Source organism: Giraffa tippelskirchi, chromosome 12, assembly GCF_054371585.1.
Source record: "Giraffa tippelskirchi isolate mGirTip1 chromosome 12, T2T-mGirTip1v1.2.pri, whole genome shotgun sequence".
In the NCBI taxonomy this organism is placed as follows: domain Eukaryota; kingdom Metazoa; phylum Chordata; class Mammalia; order Artiodactyla; family Giraffidae; genus Giraffa; species Giraffa tippelskirchi.
The window spans coordinates 125,667,865-125,688,316 of NC_137286.1; the positions used below are offsets into that span (position 1 = coordinate 125,667,865).

General features: G+C 37.8%; 1 protein-coding gene across 1 annotated transcript; it reads right to left on the bottom strand.

Annotated features, from left to right (window-relative positions):
* Positions 1-4,853: 4,853 nt before the first annotated feature.
* Positions 4,854-9,083, bottom strand: SLITRK1 (SLIT and NTRK like family member 1). The gene has a single exon (XM_081549858.1). The coding sequence runs from the start codon at positions 9,024-9,026 to the stop codon at positions 6,936-6,938; it is 2,091 nt and encodes a 696-aa protein (XP_081405984.1). The 5' UTR covers positions 9,027-9,083; the 3' UTR covers positions 4,854-6,935.
* Between the last annotated feature and the right edge of the window lie 11,369 nt (positions 9,084-20,452).

Genomic DNA, 20,452 nt, shown 5'->3' on the forward strand with positions numbered 1-20,452 from the left:
TTCATTCCCTTTAGATTCATCTGATAATGAGTTAAGCCAATTTAGATCCATTATTGAGGAACCTTGTCAAGTTCATAACATAAATTTCCAACTCAATGATGACAAAGCCATACTCAAACATATAGCCACCGAAATCCAAACTGGTGTTAAATGTATCTAATTAGCAAAGTAACTGGATGTGCCACTTTATCAGATTAGCTGCAGAAACTATCTAAAGTAACAAATAGATATTAGCAAATAATTCTTATTTGATATCATTGCACATATTATACAACAAAATATTTTAGATACAGTAGTAATTTAGTCATATAGGATTACTTAAAGCATATAAAATGATTATTTTAATAAATAAAAATGCTTGGACTAAGCATATGAATTTTACAATAATGTATAGGCAATGTCATTATTTCAAATTCACTTGCTATGTTGTAATCTTATTATTTTATGTTGGTTGGTTTAGTCACTAAGTTGTGTCCAACTCTTCGACCTTATGGAGAAGTGGCCAAAAGTTCTACATATTTACACATACTATTGAAATCAGATTACTATCATAATAAGGAGCATAAATGTTTGTATCATATGCAGTTTGGAAATATTAAAAAGATATTGATTTAAAAAAGAAAAGTTTACAATAAATATCACAGAATCTGGTAAGAGTCATTATTGTTAAGGTAACAGTCACCCTTTCCACTCACCCCCCTTTCCTAGGAAGCAGAGAAACTTGTTTCTCTGCACTGTTGATTGACCATCTACATTTCAGGCACTTCTCATTTTTCACTATATATTGATTTTTTCTATTGATATGCTGCAGCTGAACATGCTTCCTTCCTGTATTCTTCTGCCAAGAAAAGAAATGGAGCTCAAGGCAAAAAGAATAATGCATAGAAGTTAGCAAATGCACAACTTGCCTATTGCTTTCTGCTTGTTAAACCTTGGACTTGTCCACCTGGAACACATTACTAGATAACTGAAGGTTGGGTTTTACTAAATAAGAAATGGCTAGGGGAATATTAGCTTTACCATAAGAATTTTCAAGTATATGTAATATATTAAAGCTTCTGTTATCTATATTATATATATTGTACATGACACAAATCAAATACCCAGAAACAGCTATTCTGTTATTCTTATGATACTGTAAAATATTTTATTCAAATTTCTAAATTTAACATTGAAAATCACCTGTCATTCATTTGCTAAGATAAAAACTTGTTTGATGGTTTCTTCTTAGAAGGATTAGTTAGAAAAGTCTTAGTGAACTTACAAAATAGCAGACATTATTCCCAGTTTACAAAAGAATAAATGAAAATAAACCTAGCAAAGTAATGCAAGTATCTCATTCATTTTAAAACACTGTTTTAAGATTTTCAACTCTTTGAACAAGAGGTAAAACTTATGCTGCTGCTGCTGCTAGGTCGCTTCAGTTGTGTCCCACTCTGTGTGACCCCATAGATGGCAGCCCACCAGGCTCCCCCGTCCCTGGGTTCTCCAGGCAAGAACACTGGAGTGGGTTGCCATTGCCTACTCCAAAACTTATGTGACAACTGTAATTATCCAAATGGCCAAAATCCTGTATTACTTAAAAGATAAAAACAAAATTTTCTAGTGGCACCACATCATTTAAAAATTATTGATGATGTACTATTATACAATTAGAATGATGTATGTATCTCATGTTTGTGGGATGTGAACTCCTTGAGGTTAGAACTGCCATAAGAGAGCTTCTACAATATTGTTCATGCTGCTGCTAAGTCGCTTCAGTCGTGTCTGACTCTGTATGACCCCACAGACGGCAGCCCACCAGGCTCCCCTGTCCCTGGGATTCTCCAGGCAAGAACACTGGAGTGGGTTGCCATTTCCTTCTCCAATGCATGAAAGTGAAAAGTGAAAGTGAAGTCGCTCAGTCACGTCCAACTCTCAGCGACCCCGTGGACAGCAGCCCACCAGTCTCCTCCGTCCATGGGATTGTCCAAGCAAGAGTACTGGAGTGGGTTGCCATTGACTTCTCCAATATTGTTTATACAAGTACACAATTATTGTTGCTAATTTAAATATTTAGGTTCTAACTCATTCAAAATTCTTTCAATTATTAGATAATTACTCTGTAAGCTTTTAAATAGGAAAAAAATAATTATTTTTAAAGTAGTAATATAGTTTATATTTAGCAAGCAAATGGCATGAGAAGAGTGATTAATTAGATATTTGAAGTCTAAGCCAATAAACTGGACATTGCCAATCAGTTCAGGACAGAGGGTGATCCTGGTCTTTAATAAATGAAGATGATTCCTTCAGTGATCCATTTCATTATAAAGCTACAATTCTTAAACAATCCATCTGTTATTATCTTAACTATTTAATTTTTTCTGAAACCAATCAAATTTTGATAGGCCAGAACAGAGTTGATATTGATTCAGGTTTCAGGATGGCTCTGTTTGTGACATGTGCTTTCAAGAAATCATTTAGTGGCATTTCTTTGAAACACTCTCACCACCAAGAAAGTCCTGCATGTCTTGTATATTACTTTTTATAATCATATCTTTGGTGACGTTAGAGTTGTAAGACAATGCCAGGAGATTAAATGAAATTTATTTAATTTAGCCTTCTTTTTTTATGGTTCTGGGCCAAATTTAAACAACTCATATATCTTAGTAATTCTGAGTATGCATTTACTATACCTGTTGATATCATACACAGCTCATCTTTTACAAATTAAATAATATGTTACATTTAGAATAGATTGAGATAATAAAGAAAATGAACCAAAAGTGAACATGTGCTAAAACTGAATTTTTGCACATTTTATATTTCCATTTTTTGGTCAAATAAGCATACAAATAAAAAAAAGAAACTAATATTTAAAATTTAGCTATCAGAAGAGTTAAATTAGAAACCACTCTATGTAACATTCTACCAACATGTTAAAAACACGCACTTCCCTATTCAAACTTGCAAATTCATCCATCTCTCTGTACATGCCAATTATATCTATCTGCAACCCTGGAAAAAGCCAAATTAACAAACTGCCCTTGAACTCGCCAATATATTTTTGACATGTATTAAAATGCCTGACAATTTTAATTACATTTAATATAAACAAAGATAGGAAAAAGAATCCTGTTATAAATTAGATCAGCTATTCTAACTTCCTACTCGGTAAACATGTAAAAAAGGTTAAACAATAAATTTCTATGGCAACAACTTAAATTCCAGGATATTCTTAGTTACTCTAGCAGCCACAGAAGGTACTACTTTCTTTAAAGCAGTGGAACTGAACAAGATATCTTCTTTCCTCCTTTTCCATCTGGCCCAACTAAAATCTCTTTTACTTTGATGAATTATGGGATGATTTAACTGGAAACAAGATATCTTAACTAAAGCACATGGTAACTACAGTTATATGAGCATTTTATGTTAAAATGAAGACAAGAAGCTAAGTACTTCTAAGTGAAAATTATATGATATTATATACTCTGCAAAATAAAAAGTATATTTACTATATTTTAGTTTGTATAACTGTGACAGAGATGCTTCATCAAACCAAATAAAACATGGTCTAAATAAATAATAAAAGTTCTTTTCTATGAAATCATGAATATCTTTTCTACATAGATTTTTAACATATATTATTATGGATTATAATGTTTGATGGCCCTAATATTTTAGAATCAATATATTGATAATTTAGATTTGACTTGAATTTATATAATTCATGAATTCATAAAGCACATTCATCTTTTTTCTTATACGTTAAGTCTTCTTACACAGTCTTGGAGAACACACTAAAGTTATCTCCTTCAAATGTAGGACAATGCTTTCTGTTGCAAGACATACTGAAAATATAAAGGGCCATCAATACATACTGAATTAACAAGATAGACCCAGGGTCCTTAATTTTTATACTGTATTTATAAAAAGGATAGCATTCTTTAAGAAGTTAACAAGTAAATGTATATGACTACTTCATACACAGAGTGAGTTTTTGGTGCATGAGGATAATTGGATTTAAATACAGCCGCAATATTTATGAGATTTGAGTTATTTCCTACTCGCCTTACACCTCAATTTTCTCATTGGTATAATGAAAATAGCAACATCTTATTAGTCTATGCTTGTGAGGGGTAAATTAAACAATTCTGTAAACCACTTAGTACATGTCTGGTACACAATGACCACTCAAAAATGACTGAAGCTAATATTTAAAAAATACTTTAAACTTTACCTTCTATATTTTAATTTCGTTTTAATTAGTATGAAGGAAAGCTCAGGCCCCAGCGCACACCTTCTACCAGAAGTTCTATTTTCCTGACTTAAACAAATGTATCAGTTTAAAAATTACCATCATGCCTCACTAGGTGTCTTTCAGGGGTCACTTTCCACTAAAAACATAGAACACCTGCCATCTTTTTGTTTCCTTTTTAAGGTCATAGCATCCTTGAATATATAACTCATTCCCTCTCCCAACTTTTTCATCAAGAGTAAATCTGTTGATTGCCTACCAGGAACCCGGTTGTCTTTCCATAAAAGAATTAAGGTCTTGACATGAAAAATGATTAAATAAACAAATAACAACCCATAATATTTGTCAAAGAATAGTAGGTTACAATCATACTACTATGAAATGCAGTCCACAAACAAAAGAATCAAGAGAGTAAATGATGAATGGCCTTAGGAATAGTCATGGTTTATAATAAAGATTTTATTTAAAAAGCGTTAAAATAAATAATACATACTCTAGAACATCACTGTTCTGGGAAATTTCTTCTCTTTAAAATATGAGTTCTAGAAGGCAAATCGTACAACTGCTCTGGGGGCTTTCATTAGCTGATTTACAATCCTACAATTGTGGGTTTTTTTGTTTTTTTTTTAATCTGTGGTCTGCAGTCTTTTAACATTCTTCTCAAGGGTGGATATGTGGTGGAATGCAGACCCCATCAACACTGTGGTTTTATTTGCTGTTTTGTCCCCTAACTGCTGATAAAATAGACTGCTTAGAAATCTCGGAGGAATATGATTGAGGCCAGAGTTACATTGGCTCATAAAACTCAAACAGTTCAATGCTTTTCGTGTTAATTACTGGGCCACAACCAGAAATTCGAATGATGGCAGAGAAACACTTCTTTAGGATAATGATTGATTTCCATAAAGATAAGTGCTTTAACAAATTTCAATATGCAGTTGCTGGGGCGGGGAGGGTGGGTGGGCACTAATTAGTTTTACCATTTTCAGCAGATGTTGAATTCAAAACGCCAGCAGCATCTCAAATGCCAGTCATTAGGGCTGTCTTTCATCAAAGAGTGCTGACCAATGAAACCTCCACTGTTTAATGAGACCGATCTAGACAGTCAATTAAATCAAATCTCTACTAACATCCTTAACATATCTGCAGTGTGTGCAGCAGCAGCAGCAGTAGCCAGGGATTTCCAGTATTAATAAAGGGATTCACTGCCGCATAAGGATGGGGGAAAAAGGGAGGGGGAGGGGGCGTGTCGGGGAAAGACCTTACTTAACCACAGGGGAAAGCTGGAAAAGTCCCGGCGGGGATGGAGGGGGAGGGGAGCTACTAAAGGGCAAAAAGCAGAGAGGATTAAAGAGAGAGCCTTAATGTAGCTCTTAAAGGGATCCACCCCCAACCATCCCCCTCCCGCATCCCTTCCACCGCAAATCCAATTTACCATGTTGCAAAATACGAAGCTGGAAAAATGTAAGGACCCAGAGTTGAAAACATTTTCACTTTAATACTGAAAAAATATGCCATTATAAAATCCTCGAATAGAATTAGTAAGTTCCACGTGCTTCCTCGGTTCTTTTTTCCTACTTTATAAGTAAGATTTACACCAGCACAGAATTGCTACCATAGGATCGCAGCCTAAGCACTAGAGTGACATTAATTGGTCATGCTTAACTGCCTCAAAATCTTTTTTTTTTAAATAATTACACTGATACTATAATAGAAATCATGGGTACTTATTTTACATTCAGATGGAAGGCATTATTGGATATGTATAGAAAAATATTCCCCCTCCAAAAGAAAAATCACCATCAAAATAAAAGAAAACCCAAAACAACCCATAAAAACTTTGCTCAACAAAATACATTTTTAACTCATAAAATGGACTGATGACTAGCCATGCAAATATCCTAAATAAAACCTTTACATTTTTTTGTTGTTGTTGTTCACAGTAAACGTAACGCTCTGAACTGCCTACCTATCACAAATAATGGCGAAATGGCACTTTCTGATTATGCTGTATTTTTGTTTATAGAAAGTTTGATATGATGGGACTTATCAGGTAAGAGGGTGGGTGCTGTGAACGTGACGTGACGGGGTCCCCAGTCGCTGGGAGGGCAGCGTCCCTGGAGCGCGTGGATTCCATGCGAGCCATGCAGCACTTTTTGTCAGAAGTCAAAGTTACTTATTTACAATACATTCATGCCTTCGTGCAACCGCCCATCCCTCCGTAGCCAACAGGGAGCCATCGCGCCCCCACCTCCTCACGGGGCTAATCCACAGGGGGAAAAATAGATAATCTATCTCTATATAGATGTAGGTATATGTATATATGTATAGGACCGCGGCAGCCATCCCCTCCAGCCCCTCCCCCGCGGGGAGGGGCACCGTCTCAGCTCTGAGCAGGGCTCCTGCTGGGCTTTGTCAAAAGGGGCTGCAGCAAAGAGCGATTTGGCAGCGCTCTGCCAGCTCACCACAGTCTGCTCTTTGTTTCCCGAAGGGAACTAAAGGGGTCAGACCCTCTGCGTTGAGCGAGTCCACAGTTATTTATTTACTTTTGTCCATCAAGCCTCGGGGCGCGCTGGACTTGGGTGTGGGCTCCTCCGACCTATCCCACCCCCGGGGATGCTGGCAGAGTGGGGCCGTGGAGGGGCATCTCCATCCTCCCCCTCCTCCTCTCGCCTCTGCTTTACCCAGGCTGGGTGTCTTAGTCTGAGAGTGAATGGGAGCCACAGTCGTACACTCTGTGGGCCCCATCTGCGTTGTAAGGCCCATTGTGCCAGTAGGAAGAGTCACAGACTGTCTGTAGGGAATTAATCTCGGACGCCGAGGAGTTGGCGTCCCTTCTCTTGGACCGCTTTCGATTCCTCAGGATAAACACGAGCATGCCCACCACAGTGAAGGCGGAGGTGACAAACACCAGCAACAGTCCTGGGACCAACACGGAGATGGACACCCTGCTGGTGTCTAAGTAGGAGTTGGAGTGCGTCCCGGTCTCCGCCAACCCAGTGCTGTTTTTACTGTGCGAAGTTAACGTGGGCGCGATTCTCGCGTACAGCTGGGGGCAGATCTCGTCATTGGAGAGAAGCATGAAATCCTTCCTAAAGAAGTTCACCGGCGTCTCACACTTGAGGTCGCTCATCAGCACTTCGGAACCCAGGCGTTCTGCCCATTGCTTGAAAGGCACAATGGTACAGGAGCACTCCCAGGGGTTTCCATGCAGGTCTATCTGGATGATGGAGGTTAACTGGTCCAGCACCCCGGCCACTGGAAGGTACATGAAGTAATTGTTGTGCAGGCTGAGTTTAGACAGCGAGACCCCAGCAAACACGTCCACGGGTAGGGACCTCAGCAAGTTGTTGTTGAGAATGAGAATCCTTAGTTTGGGCATGGCGTTAAAGGTGCCGGGAAGGATGAGCTGGATTGCGTTGTACTCCACATTCAGGTACTCGAGGTTTTGCAGCCCAGCGAATTTCTCCCGGGACAGCGTGTCCAGGTAGTTGCTGTCCATATACAGCCACCTGAGATCTAAAAGGTTCTTAAAAGTGTTGTTCTCTACGGTGGCGATGTTGTTGTTGCCCAGATCCAACAGAATGAGGTTCTTGTAATCCACAAAGTGCGATTTTCGGATGCTATGGATCTTGTTATCTCTCAGGAAGAGCTCCTGCACGTTGGAGAGCTTGGGCTTCAAATCAGCCAAGCTGCTCACGTTCCGGTTGTTGCAGTTCATCTTTAAACCCGACCCTGGGATGTGGTCGCAGCTGCAGCCCCCAGGGCAGGGCAAGCCATTGGCTGGGGGTTTGTTTCTGGCGCTGCCGGTCCCTATCGCTGCCGTGGGTCTGATTTTGATCTGCCAGTTGCCTGGGATCTTTGTACCTCCGTTCGGAGCCGACCCTGGGGTAGCATGATCTTCTTGCCCATTTGTCTTGAAGGGAGTTGGCAGGGGGCCAGGGGGGAAGGTCTCTTCTTGGGCAGGGGGAGCCGGGAGACTAGAATCCACTCTGTGTTTCAAAGGACACAAGTCCTGTTCAGTGGTTTCATTGAGGTCTTTGCCCTGCAGTCTGGTGGGGGCTTCACAGACCACTCGGCCGATCAGGGCATTTTTGGGAATGTTTTCCAGCCATTCTTTCAGGGAGAGCAGATCACAGGTGCAGTCCCATGGGTTATCCTCTAGCAGGATCTCAGCAATGCCAGGGATTTGCTCCAAGACCTCTTCGTAGGGCAGTGTTTTCAGCCTGTTTCCCCGGAGGTCCAGGTGGGTGATGGGCACATACTGGAACACGTTGGCAGGTAGGGTGCTGATGAGATTGTCATTTAAAATGAGTACCTCCAGCTTGTTCAAGTCCTGGAAGGCCCCCGGGTCTATATCCCGTAATAAATTAAAATCAGCCTGGAGGTATTCCAGATCGTCCAGCCCCAGAAAAGTCTGCTTTCGAAAAGATTTGATCTTGTTGTTGTTGATGTGCAGCCTTTTCACCAGCTGCAGTCCCAGAAAAGCCCCAGGAACGATTTCATGCAAGCCATTGTTTTCCATGTGCAAACTAACCGCATTATAAAAGTTAGCGAACTCATTAGGGAAAAGTCGAGTGAGGGAATTGCCATGCAGAAATAGATGGTAAAACTGGGAAGTCGGGGCGGTGAAACGCTGCAGACTTGTGAAGCCCTTTTTTTCACAGTCTACGTGTAGGTCCCCTTCTATCTCATTGCAGGAGCAGATCTTCTCTTTGCAAACGTCCCCTGTAACGTTTCCAGCGGCAAAACAAAGAGACGTCTCCAGCAACAGAATCCAAAGCAGCATTTTTAAAGCGAGCAATTCATCCCCGATCTCATCACAAAGTAACAGCGACCATCCTGCTCGCCACAGACACAATTCAAGTTCATTTAGTGCTCCAATGTCCGAACCCAGAGAAGGAGAAGAAAAGGGTTTGGGGGGGTGGGGGTGGATTCTTTCCTCCCTAACCCCCCCGCACTGCAACAACCCAGGCGCCAGTCAATAATTATATCTACAAACTATCCAGGCACAGTAGTGCAAGGCAAGCAAAAAGAAAAAAAAAAGTAGAACCAATAACCCGCTCCCCCTCAAACCTTTAAAGATAACGAAAAGAAGTTAAATATGTACATATAAATTAAAAATACACCCTTACAGAATCTCGCCTAGTTCCTCACTAATCAGAAAGGGAACAATGCTGGTAATTAGAAGCAAGTGCATGTTAGAGAAACAAGCAGAGGGTTTGCAGCGTAGTACAGGCGCACTGCCTGTGCATGGCTGTGCGTCGGACTGACCTTGCCTCTCTGATACAAAGCAGGGTTTTCAGTGGCTTCTGTTGTGGAGGCTGCTTGATGGAGTTCCTGCCGTGGCTGCGGGTTGCCCAGGAGTCCCTCCGAGGTGCTGTCCAGTTCCCCCGGTGCTGAAATCACGCCGGACCGAAGGACTCACGCTGCCGAACCAATGGCGCTGGAAAATTTCCGCAATCGCTGCGTTTTGTGGCTGTCCATCCTTTCCCTTTACGCCCCTTCGGTCCTCTTCAGCCTTTTTTTTTTTCCCCTGGACTCCGGCTCTCTCTCGGTTACTAGCTCTTCTTTTCTTGTTCTCCTTCTCTTTCTTCTGCTCTTTCGGAATTACGTGGAGGGGGCGGAGGGCGGGTTGGTGGGGGTGGGGGGAGCTGTCTGAGGGAGGGAGAGAGCGCGAGAATGGGGAGGGGGAAGAGAGTTGCTAAGAAGCTCTGCTCGTTCCAGCCTGGTGCACTCAAAGATCTGACACCCTCTGCTGATCTGCAGTAGCAAAAATCCATCTGGTGAGGGAATGCTGAAGGAAAAAAAAAAATCAATCCACGTACAGGGCAAGCGTTAAAAATGTGGGCATTAAAAGCTGGCGATTCACATAGATGCTGATTTTAAAAGGATTATTTAATTCTTTTTGCGTGCTGAAAACTTTACCCTTTCCTTTCCTTAAGGAACTCACAGCCCCCACTAGCTCCGGCGTTTGGAAAGAGTGCTTTTAAAACATTTATTTCCCGATGGCTTGAATAAAATTAGTGTCAGGGTGTCAAGCGAACAGCAATTTGAGGTAATTATACCGCACGCCATTTTCATCGGTGCTTTAAATGCATTTCTTCCGTCTCTGCAGTACAGTGTTTATGCTATTTGATGTCTTTGAGACCCTTTTTTTTCCTTTTAGCATATTGAAAGTGGCTATTTGGAACATACATTCATATCATATCTATTTTACATAATAAAATTGGGTATGCTTTTTTTTGCTGTGAAATATGTAATTTAGGCACATACTTTTTAAAACTTGTTATAGAATTTTAGTCAATTTGGTCTTTGAGACTTAGGTTATTCTGATATTTCCTGAATGTTACTTAAGTCTGCAGGGTGAAAACACAATGTATGCTTGCATCTTTGATTCCAGACCCAAAAGCATTCACTGAGAACCGGAAAAGAAGGGAGGGGGCAGGGAAAAATCCCAGTATGATTCGTGAGTGCTCTTTAAAACTGATGCAGACTGATGCATGCACACCACAAACACACACGCACACACACACACGCACACACACACCCTCAATCTCTCAAACACAGAGTTTCTGCATCCATTTGGAGGAATTTAAAATGCATACAAGTAAATAACCAGTTGCATTTTGCTAGAGGGAGATAGACATCTCCAGTCTCCAAGGCTCTGTGCAAACCTTATTCAGGTACTGGCCAGTTCCTCTTTGCTGGGTCAGTGGTGCTGCCAGGGCAATGTACTCAGGCTTTTCCTAGGGAAGGAATCCATAGGTTCTTAAAACTTAGATGGAGCTTATAAAAACCAAGTTCTACTAACATCTGGGAGGGGAGAGAATATGAAAATGCAACTTCTCTCTGAAGGCTATTTTGCTGACTTACCAGAGTCAACACCTTTCTCATCAACACTTCTAAAAATTGTGTGTTTGGAATTTACAGGACTTAAAAAAACGTTGTTTGGTCCTTTCTTCAGTCTAAGCAGGGATACTATGTTCATGTCAGTTTCCCTTTTAATTAGGTCTTACACAAGTTGGACAGCTGTTACAAGTCCCTAATAAGCTGTATAAAGGATCAAATATTCAAGGATCACACATTTGGAAAGGGCTAAAGAGTAAAAGACTTGGGGGGAGGAATGGGGTTGGGAAAATTCAGGGAAATGTAGAGGAAATTTCTCACACCAGGACCAGAAGGTGGTAATTGGGGAGGGACAGTTTTCATGTCTATATATAATATTTTCATATAATCAAATGTGTTGTTATCTTCTAGTGAAATTCAGTGGGGAGTCATGGATGAACGTTCAGCTCTGTATGGTGTGTGTGTGTGTGTGTGTGTGTGTTTGAGAGAAAGGACAGAGAAAAGAGACAAAGAGGGAGAGACTGAAAGGCCTTTTTTCAGACAACCTATTGCTCTTCTAAAAGCAATCCTGTTCTTATTTAACTTAACCTATTACCACTTGCAGGAACAGGGAAAAGAGCTTAATCAATTTGAAACCTTTTCTCAAAAATAATGCTATGCAGTTGAGAACTACAGATGGGGTGGAGGATATTGGTTTCTTTGTAAGAGGACTCAGATCTGAAACTTCTTAGCCCCAGAAACCACCCTGAGAGAGGAGGGCAGAGTCTTGCAGTATCTGTGGCAAGACTCTGAAGGAGATAGGAAAATGCTGGCTGTTTAGGAAGAAAAATATTGATGATAATCATCTAAAAATCACACTTTTAAGCTTAATTGGTTACTTATTTATTCAACTTGTTGAATAAATACTTTATGCAAAGAAACTGAAAGGATGTATTTAAATGAACAGTGCTGGGATAATAAGCAATTGATATTCAGATTCCACTCCCCTCCCCCACCCATTAAACCCTGTATCTTTCTCTCCTGATTGCTTCTTTCCTCTCCTGATTGTTTCTCGCCTCTCAAAGCACCAATCACACTGGAAAATTTATGGACAGGATTTTCCCGTTTCAGCATGTTACAAAATTTTTGTCCAATTCTACCATCCTCAAATAGCTTTTTTTTTCACCTTTGCCCGTGTGGGACAGCCCAATAGGTGCATGCTCAGTTGGGTCTGACTCTTTGTCACCCCATGGACTGTAACCCACCGGGCTCTTCTGTCCATAGGATTTTTCCAGGCAGTAATACTAGAGTGGATTGCCATTTCTTCCACCAGGGGATCTTCCCCACCCAGGGATCAAACCCTCGTCTCCTGTGTCTCCTGCACTGACAGGCAGATTCTTTACCACTGAGCCACCTATCACCTCTATGAATATATCCACTACCAAATTTGTAAGGAGAAAACAGTCACACACATATAGATCAATGAAAAATGCACCCTTGTTAATGAGTTGACAAAAGTCTTCATAATTATTTTTATAATAAATATATTTCAGAGAAATAAAGCAATCAAGAAAAGTACACCTACCTCTTTGGAAGGAGAACTCTTCAAGTATAACAGTACATTTCTTGGTGCGTAGTAAAAACAAAAAAAATAGGGAATGTGTATGTGATCTAAACATTTCTAATGCCTTAGGGGAACATTTCTTAGGCATGAACTCTTCATAAAAAGGTTCTACGATATCTATTTGAGTTCAAGTGAACTACTTCAATTGCTTTGCCTCTTATAACAGATGATCTCAGGAGCCAGAGATAAAGGACACTCCAGATGATGATGAGAATTGATAATATTTGCTCAGGACTGTAGTTTCATTTTTATGCTATGGCCAAAAGTACTTCAATTGCATCATTAAATGTTCTTTTCTTTTTCTTTTTCTTATTCTTCTTCAAATAGGTTCATCTCTCAAGTGACACAAGTATGATGTAAACATCACAAAGTCATTAACGGAAAGGGGCTATCTGTAAATGATCTCTTTTTTTCGCAAATGACATCAAATTTCCAGACACTTCCATATGTGCACTGCATATTTAAGATGAAAAAGTAGAATTTATAGCAATCATTAATTTTATATCCTTTTATTCCTCAGTATATAATCCTTATAATTTTTTAAAGTATTCCATTTCATTTTTAATTATAAAAGTAATATTTTTAAGAAATACAAAATTATACATAAGAAGTTCACCTTTAATCTTTCCTTATCCACACTACTTTTTATTCCAGAGGGAAATACCGATAATTTATTGATGTATAGTGACATCATTCTCCTATTTTATAAGTGTAGAAGCTGAAACTGAGGTATATTGAGTTATATACCAAGATTAAATAACATCTATTGACACTGGCAAAGATAACAAAGCTACATCCTCACGAGTCAAATTTTTACTCTCAATCCTAAATCTCTATCTATTCTAAATATGCAACGCTGTTACTTTAGTTCAGCTCTCCCTGAGTCAGTTTCCTTATTACTAAATTAAATCGTTGGAGCTTGCAGATTTTTGGTCTCTTGAAGCACTTTTTTTCTCAATCCAACTCTCTAAAAAATAATTTCAGTAAAGGTCTATTGTCTCATTATTCCTTACACTTTTCATATTTGGATTTAGGATATTTTGTTCATGTATTTGCATATTCACTAGGGCTTGAGGCCAAAAATAAATGTAATAGCCACTGTAAACAGAACTCAAGTTCTGAGTTTAATCTATACTATGCTTTCCTAAGGTTCATAAGATAAAGGAGTTGTTGGAATTCTTGCTTCTGGGAACAACTGTAAAAACTAAGAGAGAAGGAAATAAATCAATTATACCTACATACTAATATGTTTAGAATGTAAAATTTCCCCCCATTTCTCTATATCTTCTTTTTACATATAAATAATATTCTAGGAGTGGAGTGCCAAGATAATTATTACATTACATGACTTCTGAAAGGCAAAACAATAAAATATTTTTAAAATATTTCTTTTATAGTAAGTTGATTTGCAAAATGTACTTACTGTATCATCAAATAAACAGTAAACTTAGTAGGACATATCAAGGTACTTTTCCCATTTTTACATTATGTCCTGAAGTATCATTTTCTCATTTTCATATCACTTTAAATTGATATTGTCTGTGTCTTAATTTCAACCATCTTGCAGCTGAAACTGTTTTCCCATAAAGTCTCATACAAGTCACTCTTTTGGACCTACTGGGGAGACCACTGATCAAAAATATAAGTTTGTAAGTAAGAAAATCTTTCTTTTTTCATTTTATTATAACATGAATTAGGCAACTAAAGTTTTTTGTTACTCTTATGTATGCACTATGCTACACTATACTATCCTGAACTAAGGATATATAGTTGTACAGTTGTTAATTATTTTAACTGGTACTTAAGTATATGCTGTTAAGAACGTATTCTATTCTTTAAAAAATATCCTACAAGACCTTGCAGATAATCATGTACAAAAAATAGCTCTCATTTTGTTTCCTACAGCATATGTATTAAAAATTTTAAGATAAAGAAATATATATTACTTGTTTAGATTTTGGAAAAGTGTTGAGAGCAACAACACAACAAAATTAAAATCACCGAGTTGCAGCATTCAGAAATTAATATGGTGAACATACAGCTACATATTTTGTAATATACTTTTTGCACTTAACATTTATTTCTGAAAATGTTCAGTGTTAATAAACATCCATTACTATATTATATTAGGGGCTGAGTTTGCTTGCACGATGTAACATAATTCATTGAAATAATTCTACGTTGTTGGATATTTAGTTCTTTCTAAAGATTTTGCTCTCATAAATGACACTGCAAAGAACAACCTTGTACATAAGTCATTGTAAACGTCATCATTTATCTTCTCATTACAGATCCCTAGCAGTTGGATTACCAGGTCAAAGTCTAGGAAAAAGGTGACGCAAATTGACAAATTGCCTACACAAAATTTTTGCCAATTTATACACCGTGAGCAGTAGATGAAATTTGCCACTTCCCTAAACCCCAGCCACTATTATTTATTATCATTTAAAATATTTCCCACTAGTTCAGGATTTTTAAAGTGAAGCCAAAGCTGACCTTATTACTTGAACAAATTCATTTTCATTTCTAATTGTTTATAGAGTACAGCAATTGCCTTCTTCATTCCTGTTCAGCTTTTAAGATATAATTTTTACTTAACATCAGTTCTGTGAGTCCTTTCCATACCAAGTCACTTATGCATCTCACTCCCTTTCACCTTAATAACACCAATAGAATAGCTACTAAATTGTGTTTTTTTAAAAATTATTTGTTTTGAGGCATTGACTTCTCACCAGAGTGTAACATTCTTGAGGGCAGAAATCAAATCTTTTCATCTTTTTATATCTGTCACTTAGCAGAGTACTGGGCATATTATATGGTGTGAAAAGAGTCAAACACAACTTAGCAACTGAACAACAATGCATAATCCAACAGCAATAAATTGAGTGGAGCAGACCATAGGAGTTAGAAAGCTCGGAGACAGGATTAATTCACGAATGAGGAACTTGGAAAAGAGATACAATCTATGAATTATTTAGGTAAACTTTTAGGTTTCACGTTTTCTATGCATTATGTGCACTAGATATATTTTCTCATGCATATATTTATAAAATTCCTTTTTTCTCCAGAAAATGAGTATCTAACTTACATTTTGTGTATCCCTTAAGAGTTAGTACAGTACCATGCACCTGGTTGACAACCAACAAATGTGTAATGATGCTAATGATAGGGATGAATTGGTACTTTTGCAAGAGAAAGTAGATTGTGACATTCACTGTCGTGAATCTAAAAGACCTGAAAATAGGAAAGTCTAAAACCCAGAGAGTTTACCTCTTCAGCTTATTGATTGGACTTTTAAAATGCATAAAACCAAAAATGTTACCTCTTATTCTATTAGTGTTTTGGGTGTGCTTAGTCATGGCTGACTCTTTGTGGCCCCACAGACTATAGCCCATCAGGCTCCTCTATAAGTGGGATTTTCCAGGCAAGAATACTGGTGAGGTTGCCATTTCCTTTTCCAAGGGATCTTCCCCACCCAGGGATTTAGTCTGTAACTTTTGTGTCTCCTGCACTGGCAGGTGTATTCTTTAACACTAGTGCCACCTGCGAAACCCAGTCTTCTAGGAGCTGTGACAAATTTTTAAAGAGGCTAAACTGTTTTCCTTCTTCTTTTTCTTTGATAAAAATATGTCTTTTAAAAATCTCTGTTCACTAGTTACGTTATTGTCTTTATCAGGTACATTACAATGTCTCTTGTGGGTCTTATTTTAGACCAAAATTTTACTCTTTCGTGGGGTGTTCATGAGATTTCAAAATAATGCAACAATTTAAAAATGTACTGTACCTGTATTCTGTTTCAACAGTTTTCAAAAAAGGTAGATGTTAATATCAATTATTTATCTTTACATGCACACAGAAGCCACACACAAACATTCATACACTGAAGGCATTATATGTCATATAATGTTTACCCTGTGTAAGATACCAGAATATAAAAATGTAAGATGGCCAATGCTACCATTTGCATTTTCATTCTTGTTTCTTGAATATGCAATGTCTTCATCAGGAGGAATAAATCTCCTTATCACATGCACTATTGCAGGCCAGGTAGAGTGATATATTTAACAGAGGTGGATTGGTTTTTGTGATGGCCATTAAATCACCACATGTAGATGGCTAACGTCTAATCGGCTGATGCAAAAGGTCAACACCATCTCTTTTAGATTTTTGCACAAGCACAAGGCACTAGCATATAATTTTTATTTCAACATCATGAAAAATGGAAATCCTATTGGACACTTTGAATTACCCAAGGAAAAAGATTAAATAGTACTTATTAAGGCAGAAAACATGTCATTTTCTAATCAGTTGGAATTGGCAACTCTTATATTTGTGGTAATTATTAGATGAAAAGCATCATCTCACATGAGCAGTTACCTGGAGCTTTGAAAATATCAAGGACTTTGACATCAAACTCAGAAAAATCATAGATTTCTATACACTGTGTTTGTGTGGGAATCTTACTTCATAACACTAGTCAGTTTCTTTTAACTCTTGTTGGGAGATAAGCTATATATACTATTATACATGTTAAAAATATTATCTCTCTATTTTCCCAGATCTCATGGTGGCTCTGTCTAGCAGACTGTTAAGACTTGGCCTGGCCAATTAGACTCGCGTGCCTGGATTCTGACATTAGACCTAGTGACAAGTGGGAAGAGAAATGGCAGGATTTCCACCAGCAGTGGTAGTGCTGGCAGAAGGAGGCACATGCGGTTCAACCCTAAAGGGAACGTCTTCTCAGGATATCTCCAGCTGAGGGTGAGGTTGACATGAAAGTTTGTACCACTGATCAGAACATTGGCAACACCATCCTCAGCACAAGAGGTGCTGTGGCAAGACTTCAACCAGTTCTGACAGTGGGGCCACTTATGTTTCTGTCCACGTACCCAGTGTGATTCTCTGGCCTTTCTAGAGAATTTGGGGGCTACTCAGTTTCCTCCTTCTAAATGCCCTTTTCTATGTCCATAAATCAGGAAATCAGACTGATCTGAAATGTGAGTAAAGTGAACATAACATTCTGGTTTTCCCAGAAAGGTCCTGGTTTATGCTGGGTTTTCTAGTAGTGAATACACACAGTATACAACTTGACTTTCAAAAGTTGATCCATACAATAAATTACATGGTCAATTTAACAAAGAGGCCATCTATTTCTTTGAACATATAGTATGCTATGTGCACTTAGATTAAAAGGGCAATACTTATCTCAGCTCCCAATTATTTCAAGCTGAAGTTCATATCTAAATCACTGTGACATATCCTTTTCCGGGAATTTTTCTTTTTATCAAAAGCCTTTCTCCTTCTAATAGCTACCATGAAGTCTAGGACGTGATCTCATGTCTTGTAGTTGATTTACATAAGTTAATGTGAAAGTGTAAAAGTTGCTCAGTCATGTTCGACTCTGCGACCTCATGGACTGTATAGTCCATGGAATTCTCCGGGCCAGAATATTGGAGGGGGTAGCCTTTCCCTTCTCCAGGGGATCTTTCCAATCCAGGGATCAAACCCAGGTCTCCCACATTGCAGGCGGATTCTTTACCAGCTGGGCCACAATATATATATATACACACACACATATACAGAGGGGTATATATACAAGTAAACCTGTACATGTGTATACACACATATGAATAGGTGTATATGCATATAGATGCATGTATATGTTTCCTGAAATATATTTTTCCTTCTCAACTTGATTGTCTCTCATTATGTGATTTGTTGATAAGTGACAAATTCTTCTTTATCTTCATTTGTTTTTCAATTAAATTAGTAACTTATTTTTGAGATTACAAGATTCTACATACAGGATAATGAACAATTTCTATTTTTTGTCTACGTCTTTATCATATTATCTGCCTAATCTTTTATTTTTTATGTATTTCTCCTTTTCCTAATATGGCACAGCTTGAAATTGTCACCCAGAAAAAATCCATTGACTGGTCTAGAAAATATATGGGATATATACATGGAATACTTCAAATATAATTAAAACTTTTGAATAACATCTAATAAACAAAATTCACTAGTTTAATAGCTATTTTCAAAACAGTTGTGTTAAACGGATACTAGATTTGCATTCTAAACTCATGCAGTAACTTGCTGTTTTTCTTAAATGAAGTTTTTTGTGTATTCAATTTTAACTAAGAGGGGCAAATTTGGCAAAAGTTTATTTTACAGTAACTTTCTAAAAGGCCTCTGTTTTTAAGACCACTTTAACACATAATTGTGATTGATTTTGTAGTACTTGAACCTAGTTGAATTTAGTTGAATTGGTCAGCTATTTGTAAAACTTTGCAATTCACTTCTTTGAATTTTTTATTTGTTAGTATGCAACCTTAATAAAAATACTTGTCATTGAAAAACACGTGCCTGCCACAAATTATAAATAGTTGCTTTGATTTAAAAATTAAGTAGAAACACAATACAAATTTCCTGACATTTAGTACATCTCACTTTTGGTACTATGTTTGAGAAGATGTACTATTTTAACATACTCTTCCACAATTTTTTTCTAATTTTAATTTGAAAATATTTCTTAATTATTCTCAAATGTTCTATCACTTCTGAAATTAGAAGTAAATACATTAATTAAACATGAAACATTAAAACCCGGTAATTCTGCCATTTTAATTTTTTATCTACTTCTTTTAAACTAATCTAAAAATAAGTAGTGATAACAGCATATCTGAAATTTTGTAATTATAATTTTGTAATTTTTATTGTTTTAAGTTCTCTTATATTATAAGAACTCCTATAGGAAACTCAGTGTATGTGTGTGTATGTGCATGCATGCTCAGTCATGTCTGACTCTTTGGGACCCCATGGACTGTAGCCCACCAGGCTCCTGCGTCCATGGAATTTCCCAGGCAAGAATACTGGAATGGGTTGCCATTTCCTACTCCAATAGGAAACTCTCTAGAAGGTGAGTATTTACTGCAGCATTACTACTATTTCATTTGAAATTTTACTGGTTTAGCCAAGTTTTGACTTTTGCTTGATCAATTACTTCTTGGTCAACCAATTTTATGTCTTCAAACCATATACAACTGGTTTATACCATTGTTTCTCAAACTTATTAATTTTCTACTTATCACTTCCCATGTCAAGAGCCTTTTATATAGATATCTCCCCCTGCCCATAATCTTCTATCCATAAAATTTCATGTGTATATCATGTACATATGGTGGCCCTTTGAAGGTTTACAGACCATTGTAATATCAAATATTATGCTACTCCAAGCCAATTTTTTTTTCCTTTTGTGGGTGATATCACCCCACACTGAAAATATGTGGTCCATTCCCACAGAGTTTACCACTAGTTTAGTAACATATTTACAATTCATGATATTACTGAAGGAAGACTTGCTGAAATAGTCACCACCAGCACGTAATTTATGTCTACAATGTTAGGAGATAACATAAAACAGCTTGTCTCTGAGGTGGTATTGAAAAATCAAAATCAAATGTCATATTTCAGTGGGATGTTTCTAAGGTAAATCAACCAGATGCAAAATCATGTTTCCATAAATTATAGTTCTGCTCAAAGTACTTGAACATCTGCAAACACATCAGTCAAAAGACATGTTGAAATGCTCTCTCAATCGCCGTTAAGAGGAGATATCTTTTTTTTTTTTTTTCCATCTCAGGGTTACTACAACCAGTATCAGCACACATGCCTCTGGCAAGTGGCTTGCTGCACTGTGTTTGCTCTGCTTTCAGTCTCAATTGCCCAGTGTCAGGAGTTGTGTGTTCAGCCAACCCCCA